The sequence below is a fragment of the Octopus bimaculoides genome, chromosome 3 (assembly GCF_001194135.2).
Source record: "Octopus bimaculoides isolate UCB-OBI-ISO-001 chromosome 3, ASM119413v2, whole genome shotgun sequence".
In the NCBI taxonomy this organism is placed as follows: domain Eukaryota; kingdom Metazoa; phylum Mollusca; class Cephalopoda; order Octopoda; family Octopodidae; genus Octopus; species Octopus bimaculoides.
The window spans coordinates 166,076,956-166,091,950 of record NC_068983.1 but is presented as its reverse complement, the minus strand read 5'-3'; the positions used below and the strand labels follow the sequence as shown (position 1 = coordinate 166,091,950).

At 36.8% G+C, this 14,995-nt stretch overlaps 1 protein-coding gene across 8 annotated transcripts in view; it reads left to right on the top strand.

The window, feature by feature from the left end:
* LOC106867341 (rho GTPase-activating protein 39) overlaps nucleotides 1–14,995 on the top strand; it is a 452,309-nt gene that overhangs the window by 423,395 nt on the left and 13,919 nt on the right. For 6 of the 8 annotated variants that reach the window (XM_052966674.1, XM_052966678.1, XM_052966677.1 and 3 more), the window contains 3 exons: nucleotides 6,864–7,049; nucleotides 11,179–11,251; nucleotides 12,157–12,304. In XM_052966674.1, coding sequence (XP_052822634.1) covers nucleotides 6,864–7,049; nucleotides 11,179–11,251; nucleotides 12,157–12,304 — 407 coding nt within the window. The remainder of the gene's footprint in view (nucleotides 1–6,863; nucleotides 7,050–11,178; nucleotides 11,252–12,156; nucleotides 12,305–14,995) is intronic. The other 2 variants (XM_052966675.1, XM_052966676.1) reach the window with 2 other exon arrangements.

The window sequence follows — 14,995 nt, the reverse complement described above, 5'->3', positions numbered from 1 at the left end:
TGGGCGAATGGCTGTTGCATGTTGGTGAAGGAGTTTTTATAAAAGAACCCCTTTTTTTAATATTTTATGTGGACAGAAATATGGTCTAAGACAGGGGTGGGGAACCTTTTTGTTCATGAAGGCCACTTTACAATTCATTGCCCCTCATAGAGGCCGCATTGAACAAATATTTTTTTTGTCATTTTATCCCTAGGCTTGGGCTGTTAAGTAATTTGATAGTAATCTCATAAAAAAAAAAGACAGGTGAATGAAAATTGGAAATATGACATTTTCAAATATTTTACTTAAGTAGGAACTTTTTTTTCATAAGTAAATGAATAATAATCTTTTTACAAAAGTCAAGCTTATAAACACCGAGAATATGAAATTTTGAAATATTTCCTTTACGCATGTATTTACTCTTTATTCAATTTAATGATTTCTTTGAGAAAGCATTTTGATATCAGGTTTTGAATTTTTTAACTGTTACAATTGCAGTATCACAAAGCAAACAAGACATTTTGCCCCCACTATTCACTAAAAAATATTGTAATTCCCATTCTTCATCGTTCATTTCAATTCCTTTAACATACTTATGGGTTGAAAATTGGTTTTATTCTGGAATACCGATAACAAATAAAAGGATAATAATGAATTAGTAAGGCCGGCCGCACACTGACCCAGAAAAAAGATTTCAGGCAAGATACAATAAACCTGCACCCAAAACCATATTCTTGGTCTTGAATTTGGCAATTGTCACTACCATTCGAGAATAAATATCATCTAGATTTGTAGTATTCTTTTCTGTAATTAGTACTATTATCTATCATTACCCAATTAATATAGAAATAATGTCAAACATCGACGGTTTTCAATCAAAACAATGACAATTGCTAAAGTCGTGACCAAGATTCCAAGAACATGGTTTTGGATGCTGATTGATTGTCTTATCTAAGACTGTTTTACCTGGAACAGTGTGCAGTAGGCCTAGCAGAGTGGCAATGAATTTGATCATTGTTACTAATTAAGTCTCAGCTATAAAAAGGAAGTCTGCAAAACAACACATGCACTGATGGATGTACGCTTTCAAATGAGGCTGTAAGTAACTCACACTTACAATCTCACAAGTCACTGTGAACTTAGTCACGACTACAGTTAACTAAGTAGTACTTAACACAAACCACAGCAAGGAGGTAGACAAGACAGAAACTATACATGTATTATGCGTGAAGTCACTGAGTAGTGCTTAGTACAAGCCACAGTGAAGAGGTATACGAGACAGGAACTCTATACGTATCACACGTGAGGTTACTCACTCCCATTAGGCTGGCGTGACTGACAAGGAAATGTTGTCTTTATAGCCATGTTGCTTTAAGTTTATATTCATTAGAAAAATGCTTCCAATTTCTAAGAGTGACATCACTGAACACAGTTATTTTCCCTCTCGATGATGATGATGATGATGATGATCTATATATGTGTGTGTATTGTAAATTTATGCATAAAAACTATTGACAAAAAAATCAAGGTCTTAAAAAAATATATATTAACATTTACATCAAAGGCTGCAGAAGTCCGCACTTGTTGACCCAGAAGGCCGCATGCAGTCTTAAGGCTGCAGGTTCCCCATCCTTGACCTAAACCTAGGAATTAAAACTTAGCAGCTGGAAACTGTATGGAAGCCTATTGGAAGAAGCATTTCTTTTCCCAAGGGGTAGATTTAATCAATTGCTCAGCTTAACACCACAGCCTACCTTTGTGTACCTTTAGCTGAGTCCACTAACGATACAGGCATTTGAACCAGGTCTTTTGGTTTGAGGATAAATTCCTCCGTTAGTTATATGAGAGGCAATTTTGGATGTATACTTTCACCACCATGGGTAATATCAGGAAATAACCCATGCTAGCATGGAAAGTGGACGTTAAACGATGGCAGACATACAATCATTATAATTTAACGTTTATCAAAATTCTTGGTGCTTATACAGAATAATGAGATAAATAGTAATTTTCAAAAGAAAAATAAGATAAAAGCAAATTTCTCATTTGTATATTTGCAATAAATATATGTTGTTATTTTTCTAAATTTTAGCAACACCAGCAGGAGCCATGAATATTTAATGGAATTAACAGTAAAGCTCCTGTGTTGTTGCTGAAAACTTTATGCAAGAAGCCTGAAAGTGTAGTCTATGTTGTGTCTGTATCAAAAGATAGTTGCTCATCTGCTATTCATTGGAAAGTGAAGGAAATTAGAACAAGATAATTACTTAATGCACTTCATATATATATAGATACTTTATGCACAATTTTATAGACTGAATACACAACACTCATAAAATAAATATTCACTCTTATTTTTCCGATTTTCCCACAAACCGAAAAAATGACATTTTAAAATTTACACAGTCACAATTTCATATCTAGAAAAAAAGATTTACAGAAAAAGAAATTATCTTATATGTAAAATAAGGGGGTCACAATTTCACGGGGGTAAATATTTAATGCAATATGGCATACTCTGAAAACCAGATCACTTATAAGCCAAGGTGATGGGTCAGAGCCAATGCACATTTCAATTTGTGTCCACCTTTCAATTCAATCCTTCTTTGCAGACTATGGTCTCCGTGTAAATTCTCCCTCTTCTTTTCCCTTGTTTTGTCAGTGTTGATAACTTTAACTCTCACATCAGATAATATGGGGGCCCTTGAGAATGCGACATATAACTGACCATGGCCGAATACAAGTTCAGGCAAGAACAACCCCAGTTTATCAAATGTCTGTGATTTATTGATAGTCATTGCATCTGACAGGCGAACAGGAAACTGGTTTCGTTCTAAAGTGAATGGCAAGTTTGGGATGTCCATGCGTTGATAGGTGATATAAAAAACTTAGTTCAATTAAAAAAAAAATTACTTTTCACTATGCACTCACCAACGCCACCTCCACCACCACTATCACCATCATCTCTCTCTCTCTCTCTCTCTCTCTCTCTTTAATCTCACCATCAGAACATCACCCTTCTGCTAAAATCGTATTCCAAACTCTCCTCTATATCACTACCTTCAACTAAACTTTTTGACCATGTAATAAATATTACATTCCCCCTATCACATGTCATGGGCTCTTCTCTCTCTCTCTCTCTCTCTCTTTTCTTGCTCCCACTTTTTCTTTCTCTTTCTGCCTCACTCTTTGCCTTATCCTCTTTTTCTCTATCCTTTTTCTTTCTCTTGTTCTCTCTTTCCCTTCAACTAATCACATGAAGGCGTTACAATTATGTTCCCTCTACCTCACATCATGGACGCTTCTCTCTCCCTCTTTTTCCTTAATCATGTGAAAGCGTTACTGACAGGCTAAGTAACATAATGACAAGCAGAATTATTATAAGATAATTGCAATCTACTCCATCGCAAATCTACCTCATAAGCCTCATTCATCCATTCTCACATGAATATGATATTGAGGCAGTGTTCTATAGCTAGATGCCCTTCCTGTCCTTAACTTGTACCTTTTTTCAAGAAATCTTTTATTTCGCTTAGCTCCAAAGTGAGTGGATGGTTTCTTGGTGAGTGAAAACAACACCACTGCTTTATACATCGTGGCTTTTGTAGAAGTGAATGTAAATGTAAACAAATGCTCAGCTACACACATAATTTGAAGAATATTTAGCTACTATTCTTAGCAAGTCAACTGGCCATGTAGAAGAAACATATGTATATTTACCTTATTCCTCTCAAAGAATACTGATTCTCCCTCAATATATTCCTGTCTCAATCAGTTCAGTGCGTACACCATCAACTTGTCCTTCCTTTGATACTATTTATTCCTCTCCCCTTGTCAAAAAATTCCCTAAAAAGGAATCATGGGTTCTATCATTTTTTTTTTAATTTTTGAAGTAGGCAATGGACATTTGAGTGCCATACCATATCCCAAACCTTGTTTTATGCTTGGGCAAGAAGATAGCAACACACAAGCCTGTCTAGCCTGCCAGAGTGAACCAGTGACTTTAAAGTTGCTCTAGGTTTTTCCCCCATTTTATGGGTGGAGTGCTATAAAAATAAAATGAAATATTTCCTGCATGTTTTGTTTGTCGTTTTTAGTTTTCCTTCAACTTGTTATTTTAGCTTATTAGACCAGTAGTTGTTGCGCAGATGGTAAAACTCACTTGAATATATTACAGCATCCTAGATTTTGTATTTCCTTACGCCTACACCCCACTGATGCTTTAAAAAAGTGTCAATTTCATACTAGAAACACGCCCACAAAAAATTTAACTTTTTCCCTTATAAAAGGACATTTTTATTTTTAAGTTGTTTGACTCCAAGTTGTATGAGAAAATTGTTTTTATTTACTCTTTAATGCAATAAGACTGATTGCCAACAGGTGGCGAATCATCATCATCATCGTTTAACGTCCGCTTTCCATGCTAGCATGGGTTGGACGATTTGACTGAGGACTGGTGAAACCGGATGGCAACACCAGGCTCCAGTCTGATTTGGCACCTGGTGTTGCCATCCGGTTTCACCAGTCCTCAGTCAAATCGTCCAACCCATGCTAGCATGGAAAGCGGACGTTAAACGATGATGATGATGATTCGCCACCTGTTGGCAATCAGTCTTATTGCATTAAAGAGTAAATATCAACAATAATAAAAGGTGAAAATAGGCATTGCTGTGTGGCTAAAAGGTTGCTTCACATGGTTTCAGGTTCAGTCCTGCTGTGTGGCATCTTTGGTGAGTGTCTTCTGCTATAGCCCTGGGCCAACCAAAGCCTTGTGTGTGGGTTTGGTAGATGGAAACCAAAAGAAGCCTATTGTATGCACGTGTGTACTGTCCCCTTGCCTTGACATTATATGATTGTTGTAAATGAGTATCACCATCGTACAAACTGTTTTCAGTCTTCCATGAAAACGTGTCTGGCCATAATAAAATATTTCCTTCCTGAGAAACAAGTGAGGGTTGGCAACAGGAAATGCATTTAAGCATAGAAAAGTTTGACTCAGTGAATTCTGTCCGACCCCTGTGAGCATGGGAAAGTGGATGTTGAAAGGATACAACTATGATATTTAGACCATGTGAATTTAATTGTTGGAGAAAATATGTTTAGGGTTGTTAGTTTGTTTTAGTTTGCTCCTTTGTTTGTGTGTGGGCCTACTGCTTTGAAGTAGCACTCGGATCACATTACACCTGTTCGTGGAGAACGTATTTAATATTTTGGTGCAGTTTACCAAATTATAAATAGATCTCATGAACCCCTTTTCAAAATACTTTACATTACATTAATGATTCTTGTTTTATTATATTGCAACGCAAAGTTCAAATACTTCCCTTAGACCCTACAACTGGGATTTTACCTTGTTCAGTCAAATTGTTAAATATTATGGCATTTTTTTTTAAATTCCAGAAAAGGTTACAAGTGACTTAATTTCTGAGTCAATTTTCACAGAATTAAGAATTTATTAAAACAATGTATGATCCACTGACTTGGAGATCAATATGTTTGCAAGATGTATTTGTAGTAAATCCTCATAGTTTGGTTCATTTTTTATTTTTCAATAAATGTTGTTATTATAGTGACAGTCAAATGCTGATTGCAATCATCAGAAATACTTCTCTATTATTAATTATTCACTAAAGTCCATATTTGGAACAAAAATAAGAACGTTCTTTATAAACATTTATGTTGAGGTTTCTAGAATGGTCTTTAAAACGTTCAGTGGTGTCTGTTTCATAAATGGTGCTCTTTCTCTTACATTTTAGTTACACAACATATGACACATGTTCTTTATTTAGTAAATAAGTGTAAAGAATTCTCTCTTGAAAGCCAATTGAAATTCTTCATTCATGTGCTGAGTGGTAAACATTATCTGGGACAGAAGAACAACATTATAAGTCGGATTGAAATTACAGCTGTGAAGGAAGAACTAGAGTTAGATATTTGTTGAAAAAAATGCTGCTTCAGCTGCGAAATGCTTTTCAGCTCTAATTTATTTTACTGCTGTAACCATTCCAGTGTAGACAATTATCGTGGGAGAATGATGAGGTGGATATCTACAGAGAATGCTAATGTAGAATCTAGGTTAACTTGTTTGACTCTATGACTGTTATTCAATGCTATGTAATTCATTGCTGCCAAGTTGAGCCAATAAAACACATATGAAATTTTCAGCTGATAATGAATGATATCCAACAGACTTATTCATTTTCATTTGTTTTTTAAGAAATGTTGTTGGATAATTGTAAAACAAATACTAACTTATGAAAGATTTTGTGGTTAAGTGTATTTCCATTAGCTCTCAGTCCTCAGGGGCTGTCCTTCTTATAACCCTAATGAGGGGATGGATCTATAAATTGATATAATTCTGTGAAGTTTTGGAGCAAATAAATACTATTGAATGTTCTTAGAAGTAACATTGCTTTAGATTATTTGGCAAGTTAGCCCTATTGATACCAGCCAATGTGAGACCATCCTTTATTATATGATATGAACTTCTTGGTTCAGTCTCAATTAAAAACAATGCATCAAAGTTTCTTGTTACTTTATTTCTCAAACACCAGCCTAATGACCGTAACTCTACTAAATTCTTCATTTTTTCAAAATTAGAAATTCAATTATGCATTTTGTTTAAAGAACACAACACCTTACTAATTAAAAGTGTTTGTAATTGTGGCCTCTAAGTCATTAATTAACCATCTCAACAACACTGAAATATCATTTGGTTTTCTATTTTAGTCTTTTTTTTTTAAATTCACTTTTTTTTTTTTTTTATTCTTCTGTAACAACAAAATCACATCTATTGAAGTTTTAAATGAGATTCCAAAAATGTATGTTTTTCTATGTTATTACATGATATACTAACAATTAGTTCTCCTTTTCTTGTTTGGCAGGTGGTCCGGGGAGGAGGGGCGGTTTCCTCCTCGGAGTCTGCCTTATATTCAACGCATTATCATCAACTCAAGAAGCTGTCCTCCGATAGGGATATTGAAAACTATGCACAGACTCATCTTAATAGGCATAAGAAAGGAATATTTGGCAAAAGAGTTTCATTAGCCAATATGTTGGCTTGGTCTAAGGTAACAGAATCCAATATATTACTTTATCACACTGGCTTTTCTTTTCTTTTTTTGTTTGTTTCTGAATGTGAAATCCTTTTTTTTTTTTTCTTTGTCTCTTTTATCTGGGGGAATGTTATGGTTTTGTGACTAAGCCGCTAGTTTAATTAACTACGTATATAATATATTGGCATGATATTTAACTAACAGATTTTAATTGATAACAAACTCAACCAAACAGTATGCTGACATTTAAACAGGTGATGTTACATCTACGTATAGAGTATTATTGGTGTGTAATCACCACAGAAGAATAAGAAGTCATCAATGGTATTGGTTCTCGAAGACCTTTGTACTGATTCTTGATGTGGAAGGTTACAAGTTCAACGGTCTGTAAAGTCTTCATTCTTCACCTTTTGAGATGAAGACATTCAGTCAATAATTGATTTCGTCAAAGATTGGAAAAGTCCTTGGTGATGTTCACCATCTACTTACATTGCTGCTCAGTAGCCATGGCTAACTCCACCTGAACACATCGATGGCTTTTAACTGGTGGAGAAAAACATTCAATCAACATTCCTAGATAATTTTGTCTCTTTTTGGAAGATAGGTTGTCTTGTTGCCGTTTAATGTCTGTGTTCCCTGCAGATATAGGTTGGATGTTTTGGCAAGATCCAGTGGATCAGAGGACCACATCTAGATCCAGTGTCTCCAGTTTTTGGCATGGTTTCTACCTGTCTGGATGTCCTTCTTATACCAGCCACTTTCACAGAGTGTATTGGATGCATTTTTCATGGCACCAACACAAGTGAGGTCACCATGCAACTTGCAAAACTCAAGATCACCTGCTTCAACCGGGAGGAATAGGAGATAGGCCGGCTGCTTTAAGTGAGATGGTGAGAGGTTAGATTATGATGGGAGGAACAGGTTTACTGTTTGTGAAGAAGACTTATGGCTACCTTGCATAATTTGTTGATGAATGGAGGTATGTGGAGTAAAGCTCAAAGAGAGGTAAATATGATGGCAAGGTACGCTCATGGTAACGTGTCTAAGAACTATATAAGAGAGAGCTTGGATATGGTAGAATCAGGGTGGATGGGTGGGTGATAAATGACGTTAATGGCATGTGGGAGGAGAGTGAGAGATGGATGTAAACATGGCATAAAAATGGTCAGATGCAGATAGGGGTTGGATATAGTGAATGGTGAAGAAGGGTGGGGTGGTAAGTATGAGTGGGGGACAAAAGGAATGGATGGATACTAATGAGTAGTACAGAGGAGAGGGAGTAATAACTGGCAGTACAGAAATGGTCAGATGATATAGATGTAGTTAGATGTAGTAACAGGTTTTGTTTTTTTACAGCAATAGAAAGATACAGTAGATAGGAGAGTGATGTGGGATGAATGATTGTGTGATAAGGGGTGAGATTAAAGGCTATGAGTGAAGAGAGAGAGAGAGAGAGAGAGCGATCAATAAGGGTAGGAGAGGTGGGAAGGATGTAGTTGTCTGGGCAGAACAAAGAAAAAGAAGAAGCAAAAGGTGTAGACTCAACAGGGATTCAGTTTATGGCATGGCTACACATTATTTTTGGGTGCCCTAGTCACCATATCCCAATATGGTTACACAAAATGTTTTTTAACATTCAAGTAACTACAAACAAACCAACTCATTTTTGTTTAAATAGTTTTGTAAGGGCAGAAACTAACTTAGGAGTACAATATTTGAAGGTCATGACTGGAAAAAATCGGGGGTAGTTTCTTAATCCATCTAAATAATGGTTGGTATGTGAAATTATCAGAGGACTAAATAGTTAAAAATGGTTACTTGTGTGAGTTGGATGTTAATTTTTTCAAATTGCCTGAGGTTGCCCTTGTTACTTTGAAAGTAAGGTAGTGTATTTTAACAGAAATATGGTAACAAAAGCATTAAATTACAATGTCCCTAAATGATTGTGTATTCCATATAAGACATTATGACAGATGTGAGGGTCGCAATACTTCCTAAATATTCATCATTCCCCAGAAGCAAGGCTTTGTCTGCCTCCCTAAAACTATACTGAATAAGTAAAATCAAATCATGAGGTGGGGCTACTAGAGAATAAATAAGGTTAACTCTGTTTTCTAAATACATTTCTTTTCTATGAGGAATATTGTTGAAAACTGCTGAGACTGTCACTTCGTTGGTTAACTGGCTAATTTAATATCTGAATGATGTGTCAGCTTTGATATTTTCTGGTTTTTGTTCTGAATCCATTACCAACATTATATACAATCAAATAAAATATCTCTAGATCTATTCCTTTATGTTGCTGGCAATTGCAGTTTGGTTCACTGCCAACTAGCAAGCTGACACTAAGCATTTTCAGATCAAGAGTTTGTGTGTGTGTGTGTGTGTGTGTAGTTATACGTTCTTGTAATAATCAATTTTATTTGCTTTGTTATTCTTTCATAGTTCTTAATATTGGAAATTCCTCTCAGTTATACAACAGAGTAATTGAAAATTTGCAAAATTTAATTAAATATTTATCACTTTGAAGTTTGCTCAAGCTGTCCGTTTGAACTTTGAAATGCAGTAAGTTTATTTTGGGCCTGCTTACAGCTGGTCGTGTCTGTCTGTCTATAGCTGGGTATTAAATTATGAGGATGAATGAGACCTAGATTATACCTGTTCTTAAGATGAAAGCTTGTTTAAATAAAGACAGATATGGATAATTAACTGAATGGTACATGATGTCATTGAAGCATTCTAAGTTTGTGCTTCATCAATTGTGCATCACTAAGTTAGCAGTCAGAGCTGCTGAGCTCTACTCTTTCAGATAAACCAACTGAAATTAGATATCAATAACAAACACTCACTGACAGATTATCACTTTCCCTGTTGTTATTCTTCTTCTCCCAATCCTGACTTCTAATCCTTTTATGGCAAACTGACATATTGCTTGGGGAGACTGATCTGAGACAAGAGGAATTTCCATTTATCTTCATCTTTCCTTCCAGCTTCACTCTAATCACTCCCATTCACCTATATAGACATATATCAATCATGGTGGACAGCTACACACCTCCTCTACGTCAGCAAACCTGTTCCTCTCCCTCTGTCAAACTTTCAGCTCTCACAACTTCCCTTTCTACCAGAGCTCCATTCACTCAAAGGGCTTTTTAGTCATGCAAGCTACATGGCAACCTGATTAGCACGGGTGCCATGCAAAAGCACCCAAGACACTCTGTAAAGCAGTTGCAGTTAGAAAGGGCATCCGAGGGTAGAAATCGTGTCAGAGGAGACATTCTTGGAGCTTGACACTGTCCTCCATCTTGTCACATTTCCTCAAACTGCCCAAACCATTTCAGCAAGGAGGACAGACACTGAATGATTATGATGATGGTGCTGTCTCACCTGTCTGCCTACATTGACACAATGTAATCAAAACTATTCACTTAATAAACCACTCAATATTTCATCTACATTCAATACTTTCTTTCATGGTGCCATCCATTTTTATTTTATTTTATTTTATATTATATATTGTATATTCCATATTCTATACCCCACATTGGTTCTGCAGGAATATAAATAAAACATAAAAAACAGACAGTGTTGGAACTCTTTTAAACAAAATAATATATATATATATATATATATATATATATTTATATATATATGGACATACATGCACAGATGCATATATACCAATCCATGCCAGCATGGAAAACAAACGTTGATGATGATGATGATGATGATGATGACATACTTATAACACTGCACAAATTATCATCCATGAATATCTATGTAAATATGTGCACACATACATACCCAAGATTTCGTCTATACACACGCATATATGCACACAAACAGACCTACACAGTGATTGTACACACATGCTTGACCATTCTTCACAAATGTGGTGGGGTGATGGCTGAAAAGCGGGACTGAATTAAGATTGCATGTGTGCACCACTTTCATAATATTCCTGACAGGAATTTCAAACTTATTTACCATTAATACTTACAGCATGAAAATAATAAATCTATCTTCTCTCTTATTTGACCTAAATCTGTTTAGATTTTCCTGTCTGCTATTTCATTTCCTAAATGAAATTCCTCTGATTGCCACTACAAACTGGTTAATGAAATTCTCCTTTCTTCTTTGTCAGGATCCCATCCAGAAACCGATGCTTAGAACCAACGATAAAGCCGTGAAAAGAGAAGCGTGTGAAGTCTTCAAGCATATCCTTTGTTCACTCTCGTTTACCTTTTGGTAAAGTCAGTGAGGTTTCTAATCATGTTTCAGATTGTCAATACCCATACTTAGATCAATCTATTTTTGTCATTTTGTGTTTTAACAGTGACTTCCATTAGCACCAAAGTAAGACGGGGATTCTTACAGCAATGACATTATATCTGATTGACACAAATTACTTATTCAAAGACACACTGCTATATTTACATTCAAGTTTTGTGTAGGATATCACAGTTCATTGGATAATATTGGCATTACTGAACGCTTTAGCTTTCTGTAGTAAAACAAGGGCAGTACACCATGGAGAAAGCTAACCTCTAAACTCAACCGACAGAAATAAATGCACACACGTCAATGTAAGATAATGGAACGCTTGTTATTTTTACTCTGCTTCTGTTGCCAAATCAGATGGATTAATAATCTATGGGGTCTCTTTACAGTTTGGCAAATTGAAGATTGTCTTTGATGTGAACTCCAAGTAGCTATAGTAATGGTGGTATTTGAACTGCTGGCCTTTAGGTCTATTGTCCAGCATGTTCTTAACTTGACCAACTGTGGCTGTGCAAAGATGACATTGCATTAAATTTAATTCATAATTTTCTGAGTGCTTTGTTTGTTTCACATCTGTGTTTGAATGCTAACATGGCTTAATGTTTTAAGACAGTTTTATAGCTGGATGTTCCTTCTGTCACCAACCCTGAACTGTTTTCCAAGCAAGTCCTTATGATATCATCAAGAAATGTAAACAATATTGAAGAACAATCACAATGCTTTTGTTGTTTGTATTTTTATTCAATTTTTTTCTTATTTTTGTTTTAAGATATTATTCAAAGAAGGTTTTAAAACCCTTTTTCTTATGAATTATCCTTTTGTTTTCCTTAACACCTGCTACTTATTCAAATGTACATGGGAGACAGGAAACCCAAATCTACCCCACTCCAAGTGGCTCTAGAAATTACAGTGAAAGGTTGGACCATGCCATCTCTACGAGATGAAATTTTTATTCAGTTATGTAGACAAACAACAGAGAATCGTAAGGAGTAAGTATTAATTAGTTTAAAATTTATTTATTAACCACATATTTAACAGCTCACTCTAGAACTACAGGTGTGTATTTAGCTGATGTAGTGTGTACCCAACTTTTATGCATACTCTATACACCTGTGAACATTGAGCTTTATGGTTCATTGATAGCAAACATCTGAGAATCAATGATGTCAGAGGTTTCTTCTGGGTCTATTCCTTATTGACTTCTTGAGAGAAGTTCATATAAATGTTAATGGAATTCACTCTGATAAGATCCGTATAATCTCTTTTGTATAACCTTCAGTCTTGCTGCAGATAGGCCAATCAGTTTTGACCATGTGAGTGTGCTTGTACACGTTGTTAGCACTGGTCCCCACCCAACGTCTCCACTCAACAAAGCTACACATTCTACAAGTTATCAGTAATCTCTTCCTGAATAAATCAGAGAAACAGTCCAGTTTAACAAACTGAGCTGCAATATGCTTCGGCAACTATCTTTATTTTTTTTATTTGATTCACTCATTTGACCGTGACCATGCTGGAGCACTGCCTTTAGTCGAACTAATTGACCTAGGGCTTATTCTTTGTACTTATTCAATTGGTCTATTTTGCCCAACCGCTATGGTTATACGGGGATATAAACACATCAACATTGGTTGTTGAGTGATGGTGGGGGGAACAAACACAAACACACAAAGAAATATAGACATATATATACGACGGGCTTCTTTCAGTTTCCGTTTACCAAATCCACTCACAAGGTTTTGATTGGCCTGAGGTTATAGTAGAAGATACTTGCCCAAGGTGCCATGCAATGGGACTGAACCCGGAACCATGTGGTTGAGAAGCAAGCTTCTTACCCCACAGTAGAGGATAACTATAAAAATGTTGATAACGTATTGAACTACTTACTTGTTTAAAGGTCATGAGTTCAAGTTTGCCTCAGGTTTTTTATTGTTCCTGTGCACTGCACTTTACTCTGCATCAGCTCAGTTGATTGGGATATCAAAAATGGTACCCAGCTTTCTGGAGGGATACATTAGTAGGGAAGCCCCACCACTATTAGCCCTACTCGTCATCATTTAGTATCTGTTGTCCCAGCTGGCATTGGTTGGATGGTTTGACCCCAGCTGGTAAGCTGAGGGGCTGCACCAGACTCCAGTCTGATTTGGCATGGTTTCTATGGCTGGATGCCTTTCCTCATGCCAACCACTCCGAGAGTGTAATGAGTGCTTTTATGTGCCACCAGCATGGGGGTCAGTTTGCATGACACCAATACCTGCCACGACTATGACTTCACTTGGTTTGATGGGTCTTCGTCTCAAGCATGTCATTTGTCATTGCCTCCATGAGGCCCATTGTTCGGAAGGTACTTTTTACATTCCACTGGCACTGGTGCTAGTTACACAGCACCAGCGTTGGCCACATTGCCTCTGTGAGGCCCAAAGCTCAAAAGGTGCTTTTTACGTGCCACCGGCACAGGTGCCAGTTGCACGACGCTGACAACAACCACAGCTATAATTTCACTTGGCTTGATGGGTCTTCTCAAGCATGGCATATTGCCAAAGGTCTCGGTCACTAACCATTGCCTCTCTAAGGTCCAACATTTGAAGATCATGCTTTACCACCTTGTCCCATGTCTTCCTGGGTCTACCTCTTCCACAGGTTCCCTCCACAGTTAGAGAGTGGCACTTCTTTACACAGCTGTCCTCATTCATATGCATCACATGACCACACCAACACAGTTGTCTCTCTTGCACACCACATCTGATGCCTCTTATGTCCAACTTTTCTCTCAAGATGTTTACACTCTGTCATGTATGCACACTGACGTTGCACATCCAGCGAAGCATACTGGCTTCATTTCTTTCAAGCCTACACATGTCCTCGGCAGTCACAACCTATGTTTCACTGCCATTTAACATGGCTGTTCCCGGTAAACCTTCCTCTGATATTGCTGCACCACTTATGTGTCCATAGCTTGCACCAGGTACATCTTATGAAACTTCTACCTACACCTTTCCTACAGATCAAGCAGAGCCATCTGTCTGAGGGGGTTTGTGATTTGTCTATTTTCCTACTTACTAAGACTTTTCAACTTTTAATCTCATTGCAACACTTAATCTCATCCACTCTTCCACTCCTTACAATGTCAAACAAGGGGTTAATACCCCTTAATAGATTGTGTTGCAAACTAGCAGTGAATTGTGCTTATACTCTAAAGCCCTTTGATTCTAGACCTTGCTTCCATACCTTAAACTTCTTCTCTAGTTCAGGTAGTGATTCAGCTATTAGAGCAAGGTCATCAGCATAGAGGAGCTCCCAGGGGCAACCTGTCTTGAATTCCTCTGTTATTGCCTGGAGGACTATGATGAACAAGCGGAATCTGAGGTCTGATCTTTGGTGAGCCCCTACTTGTACCCTGAATTCTTCCTGAATATGTAACATCAGGCACTGCTATTAGGTGTTAGCTCATCGGGAGTTGTGTCTCTAAACTAACTTTGGTTCCCAGTTTGCTGTTGTTATTTCATTTATTCTGTTAAAACTCTTGGGAAAAATTAACATCACAGCACTTCCTTGCTATTGTGGGTAGTAATGGAAGAATGAGGAGGATTCAGTTTTGAAAGAATATTCTTATGTATAAAGTATCTCTCTCTCTCTCTCTCTCTCTCTCTCTCTCTCTCTCTCTCTCTCTCTCTCTCTCT